Here is a 25,999-nt window from a genome sequence, read left to right on the forward strand (position 1 = left end):
AGGATTGAAGGTGGGAGGAGAAGGGGATGACAGAGGATGAGATGATTGGATGGCATTACTGTTTTGATGAACATGAGTTTGTGCAAGCTCCGGGAGTTGGTGATAGACAGAGAGGCCTGGTGTGCTCTGTCCATGGGGAGTTAGACACGATAAGTGACTGAACTGAACTAAACTGAAATCATGTCCGACTCTTCTACAACCCCATGGTAGCCCACCAATGCTCCTCTGTCCATGACATTTCCCAGGCAAGAATACTGGAGTGGGTTACCATTTCCTTCTCCAGGGGATCTTCCTAATCCAGGGATAAGACCTGTGTCTCCTGCTCTGACAGGCAGATTTTTTTATCACTGATCTGCCAGGGAAGTGCCTTTTAAACCATGGTAGCTGTCTCTTTTGGAGAAGACAATGACACCCCACTCCAGTACTCTTGCCTGGAAAATCCATGGACGGAGGAGCCTGGTAGTCTGCAGTCCATGGGGTCGCTAAGAGTCGGACACGACTGAGCGACTTCACTTTCACTTTCACTTTCATGTATTGGAGAAGGAAATGGCAACCCACTCCAGTGTTTTGCCTGGAGAATCCCAGGGATGGGGGAGCCTGGTGGGCTGCTGTCTGTGGGGTCGCACAGAGTCAACCGTGACAGAAGCGACTTAGCAGCAGCAGCAACAGCAGCTCCCTCTTTTCTCAATTATGTCCTCCTATTGTGTTTTTCCTAGCAGCCTATGTTTACCCTATCACAGCACTTCCCATAGTTTATAGTTTATATATATATATATTTAATAGTCTATTGTCCTTATTGCACTGGAAACTCAGGGGAGCAGAAACTGTATTTCTCACCATTGTATCACTATCATAGGGCCTAGCTCAGAAAGGTGGTTAATAAGTGTTTGTTCACAGTTTGAATTAAAGTCATAACTCTTAAGGGAATTAAATTTTTTGGTAATGTGGGGATTTGGGAGAACTTCTAAATTTTAGAAGATCGATTATTAAATCTGAAATAAAAGAAAAGTCATAATGTATGGTAAAATTATTTCTATGCAGAAAGCATATTGTAATACAAAAGTAGAAAGGAATAATAGAAAAATTAATAATGATCATGATTTTAGGATAGTTGAATTACAATTCTGTTTTCTTAGTATATTTCAAATTTTCTATAATTTTTCCTGTTTAAAGTGCTTTAGACTCAATTCTAATTTTTTATGCTTTATAAAGTATCTTAAATATAGCATCTTTAAGTCTTCAGGTAATTTTATTCTCAAATTTGACTCAATCCTGGGTGGTTCCCAAGACCTGGGGCATAATCTCTGCTGTAAATAATCTGAAGTGTCTTGGTTCTACCCTTTTGCTTCAGTAAAGAAAAATCAATTCGTTTTCAACATTTATTTTTTCTAAGGATAAAGTATCATATTGTTCAAAAGAGCAAAAATTATACTTTTGTTTTTATTATTCTGTGTTTTAACTTTTTTCCATTTATCAAATGAACCTTCACCTGTTTCTGTATTCCTCTGAAACATTATCAACTTTACTCTAAAAATAGTCCTTAAATATTAAATATTTGTAAAGTGTCCTTGCGTATTTTGTCTTAAAGTCACTGATGCCACAGATGTCATAGATAAAGAAACTAAGGCTCAGAGAAGTTACGTGACTTAATGAAGGTCATAAGCTCAGAGAGAACTTCACAACCGTTTTCCTCTGGTTTGAATTTTTTCATATATTGCCTTCTGATGCTCTTCTTCTCCTTCTTCCACAGTTGTGCATGCCTAAAGGGCTGTCTTTCAGAACACAAACTGACAACAAAGACCCTCAGTTCCACTCATTTATAATTACCCGGGAAGATGGTTCTCGTACCTACGGTTTTGTTCTCACTTTTTATGAAGAAGTTACAAGTAAGCAAATCTGCACAGCAATGCAGACACTCTACCAGATGCACAATGCAGAGCATTACAGCAGTGTGTACGCTTCATCCTCCTGCAGCATGGATTCACTGGCGAGCAGTATTGACGAAGGAGATACAACTTCCCTTTTGAAACTCCAGCGATACAACTCCTATGACATCAGCAGAGACACTCTGTATGTTTCAAAAAGTATATGTTTGATCACACCACTGCCTTTCATGCAAGCCTGCAAGAAATTCCTCATCCAACTTTACAAGGCAGTTACCTCACAGCAGCCACCACCTTTGCCTCTTGAGAGCTACATCCATAATATTCTCTATGAGGTGCCCCTTCCACCTCCAGGGAGATCACTGAAGTTTTACGGTGTTTATGAACCTGTCATCTGCCAGAGGCCGGGGCTCAGTGAACTCCCTCTCTCCGATTACCCTCTCCGAGAGGTCTTTGAGCTCCTAGGCCTGGAGAACCTGGTGCAGGTGTTTACCTGTGTTCTTCTAGAGATGCAGATCCTTCTCTATTCACAAGGTAGGTCTGCCCTAAAGTTTAGGTCTCCCAAAACCAACTGCTTATGCTCTTAGCTACTGGGGTATATTAATAGAGCCAAATAATTGATGGTCAGAAGTCTTTTCTGTCTTGTGTAAAAGGAGAGGGTTTTAGGTAGGACCAGATGCCAAGAGGTTACTTCTCTTTTAGGTGACAGTGGCTGTAGAGAAAAAAAAAGGGGGGGGAGATATAAAAGCATTAGCTTGGCTGATTTGCATATGTTTATTTTTTTAATGGAAGTAACCTTTTTTTCCTGATTATACATATTCTTTGTAAAAGAAGCATATTTCTCTTTATAATAAAAGTGAGAGAATCCTCTTACTTTTATTATACCTCTTACTACCGTGCAGACTTTGCTCGCTTGCTCTTTTTTTTTTTTTTTTACGGATTAGTAAAGGTTCACATCAAAACTCAGCTGACACTGGAAAGGGACAGACAGAATTGTTAACTCTGAAGCTTTCTAAGGTGATTACCTTTGGATCTTTGCCTATGGGTGATTTCATGGAGTGAGAGAAGGGGTACAGGCATGTGAAACAGACACAGTTCTCCTAGGTGTAAAAGTTCCACCAAAGGTATATGGAGGTTTTGTGTTTTGTTTTTAATCCCAAAGGAAGCTATCGTCGTGATGCTTTTCATTCAAAATTCTCCCAAAACATACTTTAGAAACAAACAATTTGGGTTTTATTTTACCAGTGCATTTGCGATGACTAATGTTGAGCCTACACTAAAGCACTGGTTCCAGTCTGAACCTGAATTTGCAGAGGAGATAGAGATGCTGTGTTTTTTGGATAGTGAATTGACAGAAAATGTAAAATAGTACCTGGGCATTGATGAGTTTTTCGAAAAATGTGGCACAAATATTTAGTTTAGCATTTTGCTAACTTGTATTTAGGCTGGCAGAACTGTAGTGCAGTCTTCTGACTGTGGCTGTCAAACTTATTTTACCAGTTTCCTTTTTTTTCTTTTCTATTTTAAATTATAAATGAGGCTGAGCCAAGTAGGCTGTATTTGTACTTCCCCATCTTGTGTGTATGTTGACACTGTTTGTGTGTTGACAGCCCTTCACAAGGTTGCATTTTCTTCAGTTTATTCTCATCATGTTCTCTGATAATGTGTTGCAGTGTCTCAGTTTTTGTTGTCGGGAAGTTCTTCTCTAATGACTAATTTAAATTCTTTCCTGTCCTCGTGCCCTCACTTTCTTAGTGCTGGTCATTACCTGCAGATCACCCTTTGGTATCCAAAATATTTAATTTTAAGTAATTCTCTCTTCTTTTCAATGTCTTCCTTTTTTCCCTGAAAGGATTGGGATTAGAGAGTTGCTTGGAGAGGCAAGGGCTTGGAGCTTAATACTTTCAGGTTTATTAGCTTATTAGTAAAAAGAACTTTAGATCCTAGATTTTCAAGAGATCTTCCCAATCATGTAATTCCATGTCCTGTTCTACCTAGGGAAGCAATTTGGTATTGGAAGAATATTGATTTTTGAAGTGAAAACAATCATGAGTTCAAATCTCTGTTCTGTAACTTGCTAACTGAACCTTGGACAAGATACATAATCTTCCTATGTGTCAGTCAGTTCATCTTTATGGAGATAACAGGTTTTTTCCTTCCTCTCTCACTGATTCATTCTGACAAAGTGAGAAATCTGTGCTGACTAAACAATAACCAGTGTTGTTGTAATTATTATCAGTTTTATCAGTCCTACATAATCCTTTATAAATTATGCACATCTTAAGTTGTGAAATTCTGATATGTTCAGTTCAGTTCATTTCAGGTGCTCAGTCATGTCCGACTCTTTGCAACCCCATGGATTGCAGCATGTCAGGCCTCCCTGTCCATCACCAACTCCCAGAGCTTTCTCAAACTCATGTCCATTGAGTCAGTGATACCATCCAGCTATCTCATCCTCTGTCGTCCCCTTCTCCTCCTGCCTTCAATCTTTCCCAGCATCAGGGTCTTTTCCAATGAGTCAGTTCTTCACAACAGGTGGCCAAAGTATTGGAGTTTCAGCTTGAGCATCAGTCCTTCGAATATTCAGGACTGATTTCCTTTAGGATGGACTAGTTGGATCTCCTTGCAGTCCAAGGGACTCTGAAGAGTCTTCTCCAACACCACAGTTCAAAAGCATCAATTCTACAAATATATATATATTTTTAAAGTGTCATACCTTATAATTTTCTAATCATTCACAGAAATCACTTTGTATTAGGAATTAAATGTTAAAATGCCTTGTACATTTTTATTTTTCCCCCAACACTTAATCCTCTCAACAATGAGATATTACTGCCCATGCTTTTAATGAAGGGGGAAATTAATGCTCAGGGAAGCTTAGTAACCTACCCAAGATCACATAGCTGTTGGGTAATGTGGTAGAGCTGAGAATGGGCTTGGATCTGTCTTTCTCCAGAATTCTTACCCATATGTTAGCTATATTGGACATTGCACTTAACCTCTCCTTATCTATCTCATTATTTGTTTTTATTTTATTTTATTTATTTTTTTAAATTTTTTTGGCCACACTGCCCAGCATATGGGCCCTTAGTTCCCTGACCAAGGTTTGAACCCATGCCTCCTACAGTGGAAACTTGGGAGTCTTAACTACGGACCACCGGAGAAGTCCCTGTGTCTCAGTATTTATTTTTAAATCATAAACTCACCTCTGAGGGTCTTTTGTAAAGGTTCCATATTAGATAATTGTAGATTATCTGTGTAAATGCAGATTTTAACAGTAGGAGACCCCAGTTCGATTCATGGGTTGGAAAGATCCACTGGGGAAGGAACAGGCTACCCTTTCCAGTATTCTTGGGCTTCCCTGGTGGCTCAGCTGTAAAGAATCTGCCTGTAATGTGGGAGACCTGGGTTTGATTGTTGGGTTGGGAAGATCCCCTGGATAAGGGAAAGGCTACCCACCCCAGTATTCTGGCCTGGAGAATTTTATGGACTGTATAGTTCATGGGGTTGCAAAGAGTCTGACATAACTGAGCAACGTTTACTTCACTTTAGTTCACTTCTCCCATTAGAGAAAGAAAGGAATGAACTAAGAGTTGTTGGGTTGATCTGTACTCTGGTGCCATTTTTCATTTCTCCTGACTGTATTTTAGGGTTTTTAATGATATCTGATCATTTCTTGTTCACTGATGTCATACAATTTTAAAACATTGCAAATGTTGAACAATTACTATGAAAACCCAAAGTGAATAAAAGTATAGATGGATTTCAGTGATGAAGATGTCTTTCTAGACTGATTTGAAATTCTTGTCCACAGCCCATATAAATCTATCCAGTCTGTTGTTTCGAAAGTGTGTTAATCACAGTCACTTTGCAGTGGTAACTGGCTAGACATTTTAAGAGGAGAAGGAATCCAAGAGGTAAAGACTCTTTTTTAGAACCCCGAATCAGAAAAGAGTACTTTTCTTTGAGGCCTACAAATACTTGGAGCAAGACAGTGGGAAGATTGGAGTCTGATCATCTTTTCAAAGAAACAGTGGAAGAATGAAAAGAATTTAAACAGCAGGGTCTAACTTTTGATACCAGTAATTAAAGTCTCAGGACATTTTTGGACCTTGCTTACATCCTTTGATTCTTCACAATGGAAATAAGCAGTTACTCACAGCCCACGCTGCACTGGCTGCCTGTGAGCCTTCACAGTGCTCCTCTCCCTCTCCTCCCTTTGCAAACTGTGCATGAATTAACGTTATCAGAAAGTAGAAGCTGCTTGAAATTTTCTTGAAAAAGTTGGGAGCCTTCTAAACACAGATTGCTAGTTATGCTCAACTAAACTTTATAGCTTATTTATTATGGAGCTGATAAATATAAAGCAGACCTGATATTTTGATGGCAAAAAATGGATTCCCCTGCCCAGTATCCAAAAAGCATTAGAATTTTAACAGCTTAGGCCAATATCTTTATACTATTAGTTTTACCTTGTAGTAAATGAAAACTTAATATTAAGAAATTTTTCTAAATAAATTTTTATTACATATTCAAGAAACTTGGTCAGTTATATGACTAGTATGTATCTCCTTCCAGTTTGTGTTCTTAATTTTCTTTTAGGGATCTTTTGATGAATTAAGATACTCTTAATTGTAAGTGATTAAGGTGTTCTTAATCATAAATTCCAATTTATTGATCTTCCTTGTGAATTAACTTTGTGTTCTATTTAAGAAATCCTTCTCTATTCTGAGTTCATAAAAATGGTCTACATTTTTTCTAAATGTTTTAAAGTTACGTTTAGCATGTAAGGCCTTAGTCTGTAAGAAATCGATTTTTGTTTATGTTGTGAATAAGAGATCAAACTTAATATTTTAGAAATATCTGTAACTAGATATTCTCTGCTAGTTATTAGATAAACCATTCTTCTTCACTCTGATCTGCAGTGCCACTTCTGTCTTGTATAAGTTTCTGTATATGAAGTTCCTGTATGTATTTCTGGACAGTCAGTTTATTCTGCCAGTTTTTCGATCCCTGTACTAAATCACACTGTTGTAATTACTACGGCCTTACAGTAAGTCTCAGAATCTTGTAGGATAGTTCTCTTCACCACCTCTTTTTTATTGAAGTTTCATTGAATCTAGTTTTGAGACAATTAACATATTTAGAGTATTATCCTCCCCTTCATGAAAATGGTATGTCTCTCCATTTATAAGGGCTTTCTCTAGTGTCTCTAGGTAAAGATTTATAACAACAAAGTAAATGACAAGGTACAAATAATGATGGTTTTATTTCTTAATTTTCTATCTTTGTCACCTTTTTTTTCTTGTCTTATAGTCCTAACTAGGCTTTTCAGTACTGTGCAGAATGGAATTGATAGTAACAGACATCCCTGTCTTTTTCCTGATGTTAAAAAGAATCCTTTTAATGCTTCACTCTTAACATTTGCTATGGTGTTTCTGGTAAATATCTTGTACCAGACTAAAGACTTTTCATTTATCCCTAGAATGTTCAAAGTTTTTAAAAATCATGAATGCATGTTGTATATTATTGAATATTCTTTCTGCATCAAGTAAGGTGATCTTGTTTTTCTCACTTTAATCATTTAGTAAGATGAAAAATGTACATTCCGCCCTTATATTCCTGTGACAAACCTGCCTTGGTCATGGTTTTCACTTATGGCTTGCTGATATTTTGATTAGAAGTTTTGCATCTATGTATTTGATTGATTTGGCTTATTTTTATTTCTTGTACTATCTTACCTGGTTTTTGGTATTAAGATTATTCTAGCTCCAGAACGCTTGCCTGGAAAATCCCATGGACAGAGGAGCCTGGTAGGCTGTGGTTCATGGGGTTGTGAAGAGTTGGACACGAGTGAGCGACTTCCCTTTCACTTTTCACTTTCATGCATTGGAGGAAGAAATGGTAACCCACTCCAGTGTTCTTGCCTGGAAAATCCCAGGGATGGGGGAGCCTGGTGGGCTGCCATCTATGGAGTCACACAGAGTCGGACACGACTGAAGTGACTTAGCAGCAGCAGCAGCTTCATAGAATGAGTTGAAAAGTATTCCATTTTGCTCTGGAAGATAAAATGGAGAAGAATTCATTTAAGATTGTCATTGTTTGATCCATGACTATTTGAGGGAACCTGTCAGTCTGTTTGGTCTTGTTGGAAAGATGTTAAGTACCAGAGCAGTATCTTTAATGGTTTATTTAGGGTTTTCTATATCAGTAACCTCAGATATGCAGATGACACCACCTCTTGGCAGAAAGCAAAGAACTAAAGAGCTTCTTGATGAAAATGAAAGAAGAGAGTGAAAAAGCTGGCTTAAAACTCAACATTCAGAAAACTAAGATCTTGGCATCTGGTCCCATCACTTCATGGCAAATAGATGAGGAAACAATGGAAACAGTGAGAGACTTTATTTTCTTGGGCTCCAAAATTACTGCGGATGGTGACTGTAGCCATGAAATTAAAAGACGCTTGCTCCTTGGAAGAAAAGGTATGACCAACCTAGACAGCATATTAAAAAGCAGAGACATTACCAACAAAGATCCATCTAGTCAAAGCTATGGTTTTTCCAGTAGTCATGTAGGATGTGAGAGTTGGACTATAAAGAAAGCTGAGCACCGAAGAATGGATGCTTTAGAACTGTGGTGTTGGAGAAGACTCTTAAGAGTCCCTTGGACAGCCAGGAGATCCAACCAGTCAATCCTAAAGGAAATCAGTATTCCCTTTGAATATTTCCTTTGAATTCAGGGAATCAGTATTCCCTGACTATTCACTGGAAGGACTGATACTGAAGCTGAAACTCCAATACTTTGGCCACCTGATGCAAAGAACTGACTCAGATGGTTGGTGGCATCACTGACTCAGTGGACATGAGTTTGAGTAAACTCCGGGAGTTGGTAATGGACAGGGAGGCCTGGCGTGCTGCAGTTCATGAAGTTGCAAAGAGTTGGACACGACTGACTGAACTGAATTGAAGTGATTTCTCCTCTCCCATCCCCCTCCCACTCCTCCTCTGTCATCATTATCATCATCATCGTCACTATCATCAACTGCGGACAAAAGTAAAATATTTTTGTTATACCACAGACCATTCCCTGGCCTTTGACTGTGATCCCTTATAGCACAAGGATCCTAACAGTTAAGACAATGTTGGCATATTACTGGTCCCATTGTTATTACTGTTTAGTTCAGTCTGTCATCCTGTTGTATGAAAATGTCTCCCAGGGCATTGCCCTGGGAAACACAGAGGTATCTGTATAGTAGTTGAGTGTGATCACACACTTGCAAAGGCATGTAAGTCAGCCCTTTATGCTTTTGTCTGTCTTGCCCTTTTAGACAGCAGATGTTTCACCTGCCTGTTCTAACTCTCAGTTAAGCCATTACTGTGAGGGTGATAAACAGCATCGTATGTCTGTTTGATGTGGTATCTCTTTACCCACTGTTGGACTCTGTGTGCTGTGAAGCATGTTGTGTCCCATACTCTGAAAATGTGTAACTTGTCAGCCCACATTGGTAGAGTATCTTCTGTTCCACTCCTCTCCTAGTATTTTAAGCATTTGCATCTAGTTCAGACTGCAAAGCCCAGTCTGAAGCATCTATTCCTGGTAGGACCCATTTACAGCCCTCCTACCAGGGCCGCTGGCATTAATCCAGTGTAATCTACTTGCTGGCTATGTGTAGCAGGGCCTTCCCCTCTGGGGAATCTTCCCCACAGCCATCTGCAGCCTCTGTCTCTCTTGTTAGCAGACAAAAATAGTTGTTGTTGGCAATTTGTGCCTCAGAGGTTATAAGAAGATTATATATAGATTCAGCCCATCTCTGCATTGCTGAAGTCTCTAGGTGGGCATTTCAAGGGAGTATACCAAAAGGTCCACTTCGGGGTCACAGTTACCTCCCAAACCTGAAAGCGGGTTCTTCTGATGAGCGTTAGCATGTCCTATTTAATGTGGTCCATGGATTCCCAGAGGGATTTCCATATGGCTGCAGCTTACACAGACATCCTTTTAGTAGTCCAGTTTTCCACTGTGCATGAGTCAGTAAAAACCTAAGCATATATACTTTTGGATTTCCCAGGTGGCTCAGCAGTAAAGAATCTGCCTGCAATGCAGGAGGCACAGGAGCTGCAGGTTTGATCCTTGGGTCAGGAGATCCCCTGGAGGAGGGCATAGCAACCCACTCCAGTATTCTTGCCTGGAGAATCCATGGACAGAGAAGCCTGGCGGGCTATAGTCCATGGGGCCACAGAGAGTTGAACACAACTGAAGCGACTTAGCACACACGCACGCATGGACTTTTACCATTGTTTAGTTTGTCCATCACTGCTAAGAAAACAGCATGCAAGTCAGTCCACTGAGCCCATTTGTGTTTACCTGCTTCAATCAAAGTAATGGCCATTCACCTTGAATCTGTCACCCATAACCAAGAAGCTCTGTGTTGGTCAGTTGAGAAATATTTATGCTGTCCAAGTGACAATATAATCTGGTACCTCCTCACTCAGTTCTCTGGGAAAAAAAGCTCTTGGTTGTATCTCCTTGTATTTTCCTCCTAACAAGATTCTGTATAAACTCTTATGTGCATTGTCTTCCTCATTAGAGTGTTTTTCTGATCACCCAAGACACCGTGATTATATAGGGTTTCAGTATCATTTTGTTTTAAGTTTATAGGGGCAATTTAGACTAACGTGCAGTAGCAGGCTAGTGATTGCCTCTCAAATGGAAGTTCTCCAGTCCAGAATCCCAGTTGTTTTTTGTCACTGGGAGTCAGTCACAGGCTTTTGCCCTAAGTGCCAGTCTGTGTTCTCTGTAGAGCTGCTGTACAGAGTTTGTCTCCAGACTCCAGCTTCTTGTCTGCAACACTGTACGGGCTTAGGCAGTCTTGTTCTCATTTAGCATGATGTCCAGTTAATATTGTTTGGAGGGCAGTCGACATGCCATCTGTTTCATGTTGGGGGAAGACATAGTATGTTTAGTATAGTATCTATCTTTAGTATAGTATCTATAGATAGTATCTGTCCTGTTTAGACATAGTATCTATTCCTATAAACCATTGAAGTAAGCCTGTGGACAACTCTACACATGGGCTTTGCCAGATGGTCAGTACTGAAATCAGATTGATTATATTCTTTGTAGCTGAAGATGGAGATGCTCTACACAGTGAACAAAAACAAGATCTGGAGCTGACTGTGGCTCACATCACCAGCTCCTTATTGCAAACTTCAGGCTCAAATTGAAGAAAGTAGTGAAAACCAGTAGACCATTCAGTGAATGTGAAAGTGTGAGTTGTTTAGTCATGTCCAACTCTTTGTGACCTCATGAGCAGAAGACCCCATGGACTGTAGCCTGCCAGGCTCTCCTGTTCATGGGATTCTCCAAGCAAGAATACTGGAGTGGGTTGCCGTTGGCTTTTTTAGGGGATCTTCCCGATCTGGGAATCAAACCTAGATCTGCTGCATTGCAGGCAGATTCTTTACCATCTGAGATAGCAGGGAAACCCCCAAAACATATGGGATTTAAAAAAAAAGAATACTGGAGTGGGTTGCCATTCCTTTCTCCAGGGGTCTTCCCAACCCAGGGATCAAACCTGGATCTCCTGCATTGTAGGCAGATTCTTTACTGTCTGATCCACCAGGAAAGCCTAGGCCATTCAGATACGACCTAAGTCAAATCCCTTATCATTATACAGTGGAGTTTGAGTAGATTCAAGGAATTAGACCTGGTAAACAGAGTGCCTGAAGAACTGTGGACAGAGCTTCATAACATTGTGCAAGAGGTAGTGACCGAAACCATCCCCAAGAAAAAGAAATGCAAAAAGTCAAAGTGGTTGTTGAGGAGGCCTTACAAATAGCTGAGAAAAGAAGAGAAACAGAAGGCAAATAGAAAGGGAAATATATACCCAACTGAATGCAGAATTCCAGAGACTAGCAAAGAAAGATAAGAAAGCCTTCTTAAGTGAACAATGCAGAGAAATAAAGGAAAACAATACAATGGCAAAAAATAGAGATATTTTCAAGAAAATTAGAGATACCAAGGGAACATTTCATGGAAAGATGGGCACCAAAAAAAGGGTAGAAATGGCAAGGACCTAACAGAAGAAGAAGATATTAAGAAGAGGTAGCAAGAATACACAGAAGAACTGTACAAAAAATGTCTTAATGACCCAGATAACCAAAATGGTACAGTCACTCACATAGAGCCAGACATCCTGGAGTGTGAAGTCAAGTGGGCCTTGGAAAGTATCACTATGAGCAAAGCTAGTGAAGGGGATGGAATTCCAGTTGAGCTATTTCAAATCCTAAAGGATGATGCCTTTAAAGTGTTGCACTCAATATGCCAGCAAATTTGGAAAACTCAGCAGTGGCCACAGCACTGGAAAAGGTCAGTTTTCATTCCAATACCAAAGAAAAGCAATGCCAAAGAATGTTCAAATTACTGTATAGCTGTACTCATTTCGTATACTACCAAGATTATGCTCAAAATCCTTCAAGCTTTCTTTCAGCAGTCCATGAATGGAAAACTTCCAGATGTACAAGCTAGATTTAGAAAAGGCAGAGGAACCAGAGATCAAATTGCTGACAACTGCTGGATCATAGAAAAGGCAAGAGAATTCATGAAAAACATCTACTTCTGCTTCATTAACTATGCTAAAGCCTTTCACTGTGTGGATCACAATAAACTATGGAAAATTCTTCTAGAGATGGAAATACCGCCTTACTGCCTCCTGAGAAATGTGTATGCTGATTAAGAAGCAGTAGTTAGAACCAGACATGGAACAACAGACTGGTTCAAAATTGGGAAAGGAGTACATCAAGGCCACCCTGCTTATTTAATTTCCATGCAGAGTAAATCATGCTAAATTCTGGGCTGGATGACTCACAAGCTGGAATCAAGATTGATGGGGAAAATATCAACAACCTTAGATACGCAGATGATACCACTCTAATGGCAGAAAGTGAAGAGGAACTAACGAGCCTCTTGATGAAGGTGAAAAAGGAGAGTGAAAAAGCTGGCTTCAAACTCAACATTCAGAAAGCAAAGATCATAGTATCTAGTCCCATCACTTTATGACAAATAAGATGGATGAAAAGTGGAAACAGTAACAGACTTTATTTCCTTGGGCTCCAAAATCACTGTGGGTGGTGACTACAGCCATGAAATTCAAAGACTCTTGCTCCTTGGAAGAAAAGCTATGACCAACCTAGACAGCATATAAAATGGAGAAACATCACTTTGCCAACAAAGGTCCATATAGTTTTTCCAGTAGTCATGTATAGATGAGAGAGGTGGACCATAAAGAAAGCTGAGCACAGAAGAATTGATGCTTTTGGATTCTGCTGCTGAAGACTCTTGAGAGTCCCTTGGACTGCAGGCAGATCAAACCAGTTAATCTTAAGGAAATCAACCCTGAAAATTCCTTGGAAGGACCAGTGCTAAAGCTGAAGCTCCAATACTTTGGCCACCTGATATGAAGAGCTGACTCATTGGAAAAGGCCCTGATTCTGGAAAAGATTGAGGGCAAGCGGAGAAGATGGCAACAGAGAATGAGATGGTTGAATGGCATCACTGACTCAATGGACATGAGTTTGAACTAACTCTGGGAGACAGTGAAGGACAGGGAAGCCTGGCGTGTTGCATTCCATGGGGTGTCAGAGAGTTGAACACAGCTTAGAGACTGAACAACAACAACAAAGCCTGTTGAAAGATTCCAGTTTTCACCCAGACTTTAACCTTAATCCAGTCAACCTTAACTTTTTTCATATTCTCTCAATCTATTTGTAGCCTGTGTTAAGACTTCACCAGAGGGTTTTGGTATCATAGCGCATGCGGTCCCATCCAAGTAAAGGAGTCCCAGAAACTTCTCTTCCCTGATCATTTTAGCCAGCAGGGGGTTTGAGCCAAGAGACTTTGGTCCTTCTTGTCAGTCTTCATCTCAGATAATCTGCCTGTTACCCTGTACGGTTTCTCATTATAATCTTTGCTTTCCCTGTGTCTTAAATTTGTCCAAACTGGGGTAGATAGACTCAACTAGTTTAACGCCATTTTATACAGGGATACTAGCAGGGTCCCTGGAGAAGGCAATGGCTCCCCACTCTAGTACTCTTGCCTGGAAAATCCCATGGACGGAGGAGCCTGGTGGGCTGCAGTCCTTCGGCTCGCTAGGAGTCGGACACAACTGAGCGACTTCACTTTGACTTTTCACTTTCCTGCACTGGAGAAGGAAATGGCAACCCACTCCAATGTTCTTGCCTGGAAAATCCCAGGGACGGGGGAGCCTGATGGGCTGCCGTCTGTGGGGTCGCACAGAGTCGGACACGACTGAAGCGACTTAGCAGCAGCAGGAGGATCCCTTTGATCCAGCCAGTCTCAAATAGTACTGTGTTAAATCCTTTGTTTCAGGGACTTCTCTGGTGGTCCAGTGGTTAGGGATCTACTTTGCAATGCAGGGGACATGATTTTGATCCCTGATGGAAGAGCTCAGATCCCCCATGGGTTTAGTAAGCCTGAGTGCTGCAACAAAGACCTAAGGCAGCCAAATAAATAAATAAATAAAAATATACATTTTTTAAAAGACCTTTGTTTCAACCCCATCAATGCCCATTTTATTCATCCCATTTCTTAATAACCATCCACAGATTTCCATCCTTCGGGAATGAGTCCTGTGACGCCTTTCTTTCTTTTTCCTCTTTTCCACTCCTCTGCTGCTGCTGCTAAGTCGCTTCAGTCAGGTCTGACTCTGTGCGACCCCATAGACAGCAGCCCACCAGGCTCCCCTGCCCCTGGGATTCTCCAGGCAAGAACACTGGAGTGGATTGCCATTTCCTTCTCCAGTGCAAGATAGTGAAAAGTGAAAGCTTAGCCGCTCATGGGGTGAATTCATCTGGGTTATTCTACTGTACATTTTTAGAGGGAGTCAGGCAGTCCCTGTTCTTTGTGTAAACATAGTAGCTTTTATCCAGTTCACTAGGCTGGCTGTTCTCTCAGGAATAACCCACTGTGATGTCTGTGTCATGGATAGCCATCTGTGATTGTCCCATAGTTAGCTGTGGTCCTGCATCAACCCTTCCACTCTACAGCATTTAAAAATGAATATACTCCTCCTAAATTTCTTTCTTAGTCCTTTAGTAAAGCTTCTTCAGGAAGCTGGTGGTGCCAGTCTACAAAGGAAATGATAGTTCCTTCACAGTAAGCCCCTGTTCTCACTAGTTTCTTGGTTTTGCCCTTCCCAACCCCCACAGTGAACCTTGGTGACCTTTGTCCCCAGATAATTGTTCCCTTTGAGGGAAGCTTTGAAGCTAGATTGCCCAGCAACAAAATCTGACCTTGCCGTCTCTTTTAATTTTGTTTTAGCTGTTATAGCTCAATCAGTCAAAGAATTGCACCTGTCACTTTTTTTCTTACTGGTTTCTTTATACATCCATTGAAACAACTCCCCAGGAGTTAGATCCATCAATAAATTCCATTAATAACTTTTACCTTCAGTGATTTATCTCAGCACAACTTTTGCTCTATACCGTGATTAACCATGTGGCCTCCCATGGGTCAACAGTTCCTCATACCCTGCCCTGCTCCTCATTGTTTCTCCAGTTCCTCATACCCTGCCCTGCTCCTCATCCTTTCTCTCCCCAGACCACATGTTTCTACAAACCTAAATCATTCTGTTAGCTCCCACATTTTCTGACAATGAATGAGAGTTTTTTTTCTTTCCTGACATCTGTCAGACATGATACTGGCAATTCAGTTCACTTTGACACTAGTCACGTGAATTTAACATCAGGTTTAAAGTTTTGGTCCTGCAGAACTGCCCTCACTTCAGACACCAGCCACAAATAGGGTGATCAGGTTACCCACATTTCTGTCCAGCCAACTGTGAATTCAGGATTCACTAGAGCAGCTCATAAAACTCAAGGAAGCACTTTACTTACTGTCACCATTTATCACAAAGGCTACAACTCAGAAACAGCCAAATGGAGATGTATAGGAGAACGTATGCGAGGAGGAACGCATAGCTTCCGTGCCTGGAGGGCGGGCCTCCCCCCACCCCACCTCAGTGTGTTCACCAACCTAGAAGCTCCTCTATTCCTTCTTGAATCAATTTTTGTTCATTTCTTATTTATCTAGGAAAAATTCTCTTGCCGTTCAGCTTGACATAAAGTCTTAATTATATTTCCTTATCATCTTAATCTCTGCTGTCTGTAGTTTTGTTCCCCTTTTCATCCCTCATGCTGTTTATTTGTGCCTGCTCTCTTTTTTCTCTTGATTATTTTCCCGTAAAGTGTGTCAGTTTTACTGCTCTTTATAAAGAACTTTTACCTTTGTCTGTATTTTCTGTTGTATCTTTATTTTCTACTTTATTAATTTATGGTTTTGTTTTTTATTTGCATTGGGCTCACCCCACCACCAAATATTAGCATCTAGAGTGTTTGAGTGCTGTGATCGTTGTACCCTACAAGTCTTCAGTTCAGTCATTCAATCATGTCTGACTCCTTGCAGCCCCATGGACTGCAGCACCCCAGGCCTCCCTGTCCATCACCAGCTCCCAAAGTTTACTCAGACTCATGTTCATTGAGTCAGTGATGCCATCCAACCATCTCATCCTCTTGTCATCCCCTTCTCCTCCCGCCTTCAATCTCTCCTAGCATCAGGGTCTTTTCAAATGAGTCAGTTCTTCGCATCAGGTGGTCAAAGTATTGGAGTTTCAGCTTCAGCATCAGTCCTTGCATTGAATATTCAGGACTGATTTCCTTTAGGATGGACTGGTTGGATCTTCTTTGCAGTCCAAGGGACTCTCAAGAGTCTTCTCTAGCACCACAGTTCAAAAACATCAATTCTTCGGTGCTCAGCTTTCTTTATAGTCCAACTCTCACATCCATACATGACTATTGGAAAAACCGTAACTTTGACTAGACAGACCTTTGTTGGCAAAGTAATATCTCTGCTTTATAATATGCTGTCTAGCTTGGTCATAGCTTTTCTTCCAAGGAGCAAGCGTCTTTTAATATCATGGCTGCAGTCACTATCTGCAGTTATTTTGGAGCCCAAAGAAATAAAGTCTGTCACTGTTTCCATGTTTCCCCATCTATTTGCCATGAAGTCTTAGTATCTGGTATTTTCATTATTCAATATTCTAATGATTTTAAATTTTTCATTTATTTTAACCATTTGCCTTTCTCCTTTTTTTTCTTTTTTGCCTTCTTTTGAAATAATTGAAAGATTTTTCTCATTTGTTTTTTTAATTTAATTATTGTAGATGTGATATGCTCTGTTTCCCTTTATTAATGGTAAGCTTTGAGGTTTTAACATGAACACTCAGTATTATGTTAATAAGAATCTTTAAAATACAGATACTCTAAAAATGCTTTGACTTCAGTCACCCCCATCATGGCTTACTTTTTATAGTTGTTCAAAATTTTAATAATCCCTCAAGTTAGATATATTTATTTACTTGATTTTGCTTGAACTTACTCATAATTGCCATTTGTTGAAAATTCACATTCCATCTTATATCTTAAATATTTCTTCTGGGATTAGTCTCCTTATTCCTAAAGTTTATCCTTACAAGTTCCTTAAGTGAGGTGGCATTCTCTATTAGATTTTGTTCATCTAACAGTGTTTTAAATTTGTCCTTGTTTTTGAAAGATGGTTTCATTAGATATTAAATTCTGTACTGAAAGGTTTGTTTTCCTCTCCCTCTTAGCACATTATATTCCAGTATCTTCTTGAAACCATTCCATTCTCATTTAAATGAGAAGTCATTTATTATAGTCACTCTCATTGTCATTCCTTGGCCAGAAATCTTTTTTCATTCTGGCTCTATATATGATTTTGTTTGTCCTTGGTGTCCCATATTTTTACTGTGATTTATCTAGATGAGGATTTCTTTATTTGTCCTAGTGTGATTCATTGTGTTTCCTGAAATCTAGGATTAATATTTCTCACCAGTTTTGGAAAATTCTCAGTTTTCTTTCTGAATTTTACTTCCATCTGTCTTTTTTCTTTTTTTATCCTCTTGAAACTTTAATTAAATGTGTTACTCTGTCTTGCTCAGTCTTCCATATCTTTCGACCTCTTTTTCTGTCTGTCTGTCTCTTTGCTGTATTCTGATTGATTTATCTCTCACCTTATTCTCCTTTTGCCCATGTTTAATCAATCCTTAGTTAACCCTTCCTTTGACATTTTAATTTCAGTGGTCCTATAAATAGTCTTACTCCTAATTTTTCTCTTAATTTCCTTAAATACATTAAACATACACATCTTACATTCTTTTTCACATAAATTCAGTATTTCATGAATTGAGGATTGAGGATTTATTCCTCCAGGGAGGGTTTGTATTTTCTTTCACCAAGTACCTGAATTCACTGGCAGCACAGATTAGTTTACTTTAAGCTCTAGTTTTCACTGTGAGTCTTTCTTTGGGCCTTACAAATAGCATGAGAGCCCTAAACACCTTTGAAAACTAGCCAGTAGATAGGAATTTTCAGGAAGGCTTTTTTCCACCTTCCTCCCTGGGCCAGGGCCAGGGCCAGAGCAGACAATTTTCGTTGGCAACACAGACTTTTTGTTGTAATCATTTTGGTTTTATTTTTTCCTTTCTTGGTCTCCTTTCCCTGAGTTTTTTGCCCTTTTTAGATCTGACTTTTTTGCAAGAGGATCTACCATTTTAATTCTAGCCCTTCTTGAACTTTGTCCCTCAGCATGCACAAAAATAATACTGAAGCTTTGGCCACCTTAGTTCAGTAAACACTCCAAAGACAGCCAGACATTTCATCTTTACCACACTGAAATCTCACTCCCATTTTGTTCCCGGCCTCCAATGACTTCCTTTATATTTTTTTGCAAATTCATATGGTCACATACTGGGTGTTAAATAGTTATTTTATTTACCATTTTTAGGTTAGTTTTGGAGCCCTAGTCTATAACATTGTCATAAATAGAAATGTTTAAAACAGATCATTGAACTAAAAATGAACAGATTGTGACAGTTATTATAGACTATAACAAATGTTAGGTATAATATAACTGTTAGTAATATAAAAAGGGAAATAATGCAGATCTTTTTTCTCTTTTACCAGCAATTACCAATTATGTTTAACCTACATTAAATAATTTAAGTACCCAGTATGTATGTAAATATTTTGTTTTTGTTGTAACCATTGTTGAAGCAATAAGAGATACTACTTTGCACAGATCCTCATGAGTGTTAGAAAATTATATTTTTATGAATATAGATATTTATAGGAAGTTATATTTAAAATTATGAATTAAACAAGATCTTTAATATAGAAAACAATTTTCAATGAATATATATTTCATTACCTATTTTGCAAGCCTATTTGTCTTTGAAACCTATATATACTTTCTTAAAAAGTCATCTCATATCAAATAAAAAATCATTTTCAAGTCAGATTCAAATTATTTATTCTTATAGATCCATTTTGGAGGGGATTCCACTTCCCACAGATTATTTCCATATAGATTAGATTCAGTAAGTTTTTAAAATTGTAGTAAAAAAAAAGATGTATGAATTTACCATCGTAACTACTGCTTAGTGAAAAATTCAGTATATTCACATTGCACTAAGTATATTCAGATTGTTTTGCAACCAATCTCCAGAGGTTTTTCCTCTTGCAAAACTGAAGCTCTATACCCATTCAACAGTAACTCCCTGTTTCCTAGTCCTCTTAGTCCCTTCCTGACAACCGCCATTCTTCATTTGTTTCTATGAACTGACTACTTTAAGTACCTCATCTAAGTGGAATTATACAGTATTTGTCTTTCTATGACTCGCTTATTTCACTTAGCATAATGTCGTTAACGTTCATCCACATTGTAGCATATGCCAGGATTTCCTTCCTTCTTAAGGCTGAATAACATTCCATTGTATAAAATTTTTTAAAAAGAAAAGCAAAAAAGCATTCCATTATATGTATATACCACATTTTGTTTATCCATTTACCCATTTTGTTTCCACCTTGGCTACTGTGAATAATGGTACTATAAACATAGACATTTGACTATATCTTCTTCAGCACTCTGCCTTCAGTTCTTTGGGTTCAGTTCAGTTCAGTCACTCAGTCATGTCTGACTCTGACTCTTGGCGACCCCATGAATCGCAGCACGCCAGGCATCCCTGTCCATCACCAACTCCTGGAGTTCACCCAAACTCAAGTGCATCGAGTCAGTGATGCCATCTAGTCATCTCATCCTCTGTCCTCCCCTTCTCCTCCTGCCCCCAATCCCTCCCAGCATCAGGGTCTTTTCCAGTCAACTCTTCACATGAGGTGGCCAGAGTATTGGAGTTTCAGCCTCAGCACCAGTCCTTCCAATGAACACCCAGGAATGATCTCCTTTAGGATGGACTGGTTGGATCTCCTTGTAGTCCAAGGGACTCTCAAGAATCTTCTCCAACACCACAGCTCAAAAGCATCAATTCTTTGGCACTCAGCTTTCTTCACAGTTCAATTCTCACATCCATACATGACCACTGGAAAAACCATAGCCTTGACTAGACGGACCTTTGTTAGCAAAGTAATATCTCTGCTTTTGAATATGCTATCTAGGTTGGTCATAACTTTCCTTCCAAGGAGTAAACATCTTTTAATTTCATGGCTCCAATCACCATCTGCAGTGATTTTGGAGACCAAAAAAAAAAGTCTGACACTGGTTCCACTGTTTCCCCATCTATTTCCCATGAAGTGATGGGACTGGATGCCATGATCTTCGTTTTCTGAATGTTGGGCTTTAAGCCAACTTTTTCACTCTCCTCTTTTACTTTCATCAAGAGACTTTTTAGTTCCTCTTCACTTTCTGCCATAAGGGTGGTGTCATCTGCATATCTGAGGTTATTGATATTTCTTCTGGCAGTCTTGATTCCAGCTTGTGTTTCTTCCAGTCCAGCGTTTCTCATGATGTACTCTGCATATAAGTTAATTAAGCAAGGTGACAATACACAGCCTTGATGTACTCCTTTTCCTATTTGGAACCAATCTGTTGTTCTATTTCCAGTTCTAACTGGTTCTTTGGGAATATGTACCCAAAGTACCCAAATTCCCAAAGGGGAGTTTTAGCAAATTTTTAGTACCTACCTGCTTCCTACTGCTGCCAAACACATTTTGGTTTTCCATGGTAATAATATAGATATGCTCTTAATAGCTTTAGTATATTTCATTATATAAGTGGCCATAAATCTAACCCTTTTGTTAATTACTTAGAATATTGCAAATAGTTTACTGTATAAATAACATTTTATACACTTTAAGCATCCATGTACATATACGTTTGTTTATATGATAAATTAACTAGAATTTCTGGGTCAGATGATCTGTTTTATTTTTAAGCTTTTGAAAAATATTGCTGAGTACAAAGGTCTAGCAATTTATGCTGCCTTTATAAGACAATATATGAGAATACTCTTTCCTCCACATTTTTGCTGGGATTTTCTTTTTTAATCTTTGTCAATCTGATAAGCAAAATATAGCTCACTCTTCAGCCATCATTGAGGCTAATTTTTTAAATGCTCTTTGAATTTGTAATCTGCCTTTTGAGATACCTTTGTGAACTAGTCAGGTCCAAGGCCTCAAAGCCAGTCTGGCTCAATCAGTAGCCAGTCACTGCCCTGGGTTAGTACATGTGTAATCTTCCAGCTTTCATCAGGATGTTCACCAAAGGTATGCTGGACACGACTATCTTCACACCTCCATTGTCAGTGCTTCGTAATATGTAAACCCCAGTAAGTGCGGCCTTTCCATGGGCTGTTGCACCATCAGCCAGCACTAGACCTGTCCTGTGTCACTCAGCCATCTCCTGAGGCTGTAGCCTGGGTCCTGTGCTCCCAATCTCAGTTCCAGCCTCAGGCTGCTTGACTGTCCCCATAGGGCTGACCTTATTCTTCACAGTGATGCTGGTAGACAGGGGCCAAGTCCCAGGGATGAGATACCAGAGGCCAGGCCATCTCAGGGTCTGTGCTTTTGCCACTGCTAGGCAAATTTTTGACAGTGTGTTTTGTTGTAAAACATGGAATCAAGATTGCCAGGAGAAATATCAGTAACCTCAGATATGCAGATGACACCACCTTTATGGCAGAAAGTGAAGAGGAACTAAAAAGCCTCTTGATGAAAGTGAAAGTGGAGAGTGAAAAAGTTGGCTTAAAGCTCAACATTCAGAAAACGAAGATCATGGCATCCAGTCCCATCACTTCATGGGAAATAGATGGGGAAACAGTGGAAATAGTGTCAGAAAATCACTGCAGATGGTGATTGGAGCCATGAAATTAAAGGACACTCCTTGGAAGAAAAGTTATGACCAACCTAGATAGCATATTCAAAAGCAGAGGCATTACTTTGCCGACTAAGGTCTGTCTAGTCAAGGCTATGGTTTTTCCTGTGGTCTTGCATGGATGTGAGAGTTGGACTGTGAAGAAAGCTGAGCACAGAAGAATTGATGCTTTTGAGCTGTGGTGCTGGAAAAGACTCTTGGGAGTCCCTTGGACTCAAGGAGATCCAACCAGTCCATTCTGAAGGAGATCAGCCCTGGGATTTCTTTGGAAGGAATGATGCTAAAGCTGAAACTCCAGTACTTTGGCCACCTCATGCAGAGTTGACTCATTGGAAAAGAGTCTGATGCTGGGAGGGATTGGGGGCAGGAGGAGAAGGGGACGACAGAGGATGAGATGGCTGGATGGCATCACTGACTCGATGGACGTGAGTCTGAGTGAACTCCGGGAGTTGGTGATGGACAGGGAGGCCTGGCGTGCTGCGATTCACGGGGTTGCAAAGAGTCAGACACAACTGAGCGACTGAACTAAACTGAACTGATGGTCAAGCATAATGTCCGGTAGTTTTATTTCATTTTACATGCCTTAGATGTTCACATAATAATTTCTCAGTGTACATTTGTTGACCATTCACTATGTAGTAGGCCATGTACCAAGTGCTGGAAACTCTGAGATTAAAAATATAGTCATTGGTGCTCTAACAATGTTTAGCCGGGAAGAGAGGAGAGACACATAAATAGATAATTATAATAGAATTTTGATAGTTTTACTGGGAGGAATAATTACTGTGATGAAAATAGAGGTGGGATACTGTGGAAGCATGTGAAAGGGACTGTAGTGCCAATAAAAAGTATTTAGGGAATGCTTTACAAAGGAACCACTGCCTAAAGAAAAAGTGGAACTTCGCCAGGTACTGCAAGGGAAAGAGACATCCTGGGCAGAGGGAAAGGATTACAGAGGCGCAGGGACCTGTCATGTTCAGAACTGAATTGCTAACATATGATTTGGCTACATATGTGGTGGTAAGAAATGAGGCAAGAAAGGACCAAATTATGAAGCTGAGACATATCTTAAATATGGAAACTTACTACACATTCATCATGTTGAGTATCAAAGAAAAAATAATTTTCCTAAGTTATTTAATTTTTTAAAAAAATGTTTAGAGAAAACTAACTTTTATTTCTTGATTCAGTTAAAAAGAATTGCCTTGTTTCTGCTAAGTAACTGCATTATTAAAAAGCATGTGGCATTTATACTGTCCTTGAGAAAGCAGAACTAGAAAGAAGAATAGACATGAAACACACGTAACAAGTGGGTAGAATTGTGGCGAAGGAAAAATAAACTACGTATATCAGTCTTTCATGTCTGCTAGAAAGGTGGGAAATATATAATTTGTTTTCACTTCCCCATGTGAAAGTTTCCCATAATTAAAGCAAGAAAATAGCCTAAGATGGCCAGTTGCCATTCCTTAAAGAAGTTATTTTTCCTTTGAGATTAAACATTTTCCCATTAACAGTAAATAAAGTAGCCAAGCTGCTAGGGATTTGATTTGAGTGCTTAAAACCCTCTGCCTTTCAGCATTGGTCCAATCAGGAAACAGGTTAAACCACACAGTAATTTAAATAGAGGAATGTGATATGAAGAATTATTAAGCTATAATAGGAAAGTAACCATAAAGACATGAAGAACACTCTAAAGGGTATCCTCGGAAGGTCCAACTTGGAAGGAGGCCTACTTCCCAAGGCTAAGGTTCATACTTCATTGAAGAAGGTGTGGTTACAGCTTATTGGATGGTGGAGGCCAATGGGTTGCCTGGAACTGATCCTCAGTCAGACAAGCAGAAAACAAACCTCCCAGGTCCAAGTGAGCAGTCGCTGTGAGCTATGAGTATGCCCTATCCTTATTAGGAGGGCCTAGTCACTGAGACTGCCCACTCTAGGTGTGTGGCCAGGAAAGTGGACCGTCAAAGTCCTCACAGATCCACACCACTGATCAGCCGTGCAGTAGGAACAAAAGCACACAAAACACTGCACCTTATCCACTGTCCTCCAAAGCCACTGAGAGAAGCCCTTCCTCCGCAGTGTCTCTCTAGTTATCTCTACTGGCAAAGCTTCACGGTGTGCTCACTGTAAAAGAGGACATGCTAACTGGCCAGTCCATTTTCATAGACCACCTGCGGAGTGAATTTGGAGCTCAGTAAATAGATCAGTAGATAACTGGCACACAATCTGACTGCTTAAAACCCCGAACATTTCACCTGTGTCTGGCTTATAATTGTGAAAAAAATTTTAAAAACCCTGAAACCCAGGAACTGATGTAGCTCTCAGAGCTCAGCCTCCCTGTTACCACAGAGTGATGGGATGCTCACAGCTGAACCATGCAGTTCTGTTGAGCATAAGCAGCCCTATGGGACCATCTGCTACAAGCAAGGTCACTGTGCAACCCACAAAATACGAAGCACCCTCTTCCTTCAAGCTGCCTGGTATATATTTTTTAGAAGTGCTCCTCTAAGCAGGTTTTCACCTAACACTTAATAATGAATCAGATAAGGAAATTTTTAAATACATATAGGCTGTGGGTAGATGATAATTCATGACCAAAATCCTGTTATAGACTATTAAAAGTAGTCATTTACAGATTATAAAACAACACAAGAAAAATTTTAATGGAAAACATCTTGCTTGTGTGTGGTTGGGTGTTCTTTGAGTTTGATATGAACCAAGTAACATCGGCTCATTTCCCTTAACTTTTTAAAAAAGTCTCCCCCAAAGCCTACTCCCTCAGATTTTACTGTATTTGTGCACAGTGAATTCTGTGAGAGAATTATTACAATTCTACAATATCCATTCTGAAGACCAAACATTTTTTGGTAACATGTTTATTAGTAAAATTAGATCCGAACCAGCATGACCCTATTTACATTCTTTGGGTGTACTCGGACACTCATATAGTTTGATGCAGAAACATTAACTGATTATAGGGTGCTGCCCTAGGTAGTTCATGTATGTGTTGTATGCACAATATTACCTTTGTAAATTAAGTTATGACATGTCTGCCTCCAAAGGTTTAAATAGGGATTATAGACATATGTCTGTACCACTGGTGGCTCCTGCCAATTGCTGGAAATGCGGGTTCTATCCCTGGGTTGTGAAGATCCCCTGGAGAAGGAAATGGCAACCCACTCCAGTATTCTTGCCTGGGAAATCCCATGGATAGATCAGCCTGATGGGCTACAGTCCATGGGGTTGCAGAAGTATCCAACAAGACTTAGCACCTAAACAACAAACAGTAGACATATGTATGTATAGCATCCATGGCAGAGTGGTTTTAGAGGGCACTTCATTTGTAACTATGTGAGTTAATGAATATTAGCTGAACTTATTGTGGTAATATATTTTCCTGTTTATGGGTATATCAAATTATAATGTTATATACCTAATACTAATATAATATTTATGTTAATTATATTTCAGTAAAACTGTGAGGAGGAAAGAGGCACTTTAATATTGTGGACAGTTTTTAGTTTTGATAAATTAGCTCATGTAAACAAAACAATAAGAAAAGCAACCTTTAATTTTCCAGTAACTTTCCATTTTGTCTCTGAATTTCAGTTGGAGGTTAACATAGGAAGTGTGACTGTAAATATCTTGTATCCTTGAAATGAAGGCTAAAATAAATATAATCAGGACAACTATAGGTTATAGCCATGATCATTTATACAAAAAAAAAAGAGCCTCTGAATTGAGGATTACATAGATAATACATGTATATGAAAAGGGATCAATAGCAGTATTCTTACACATTTTCAATGGGGGAAATGCCAAGAACAATTTTATTAGTTCTTGTTTGCTTTGCATTT

General features: G+C 39.5%; 1 protein-coding gene across 4 annotated transcripts in view; it reads left to right on the top strand.

The window, feature by feature from the left end:
* DENND5B (DENN domain containing 5B) overlaps positions 1 to 25,999 on the top strand; it is a 228,650-nt gene that overhangs the window by 119,736 nt on the left and 82,915 nt on the right. For all 4 annotated transcript variants that reach the window (XM_069585398.1, XM_069585399.1, XM_069585400.1 and 1 more), the window contains one exon: positions 1,751 to 2,417. In XM_069585398.1, the coding sequence (XP_069441499.1) occupies positions 1,751 to 2,417 (667 nt within the window). The remainder of the gene's footprint in view (positions 1 to 1,750; positions 2,418 to 25,999) is intronic.

The sequence above is a fragment of the Ovis canadensis genome, chromosome 3 (assembly GCF_042477335.2).
Source record: "Ovis canadensis isolate MfBH-ARS-UI-01 breed Bighorn chromosome 3, ARS-UI_OviCan_v2, whole genome shotgun sequence".
Taxonomy (NCBI): domain Eukaryota; kingdom Metazoa; phylum Chordata; class Mammalia; order Artiodactyla; family Bovidae; genus Ovis; species Ovis canadensis.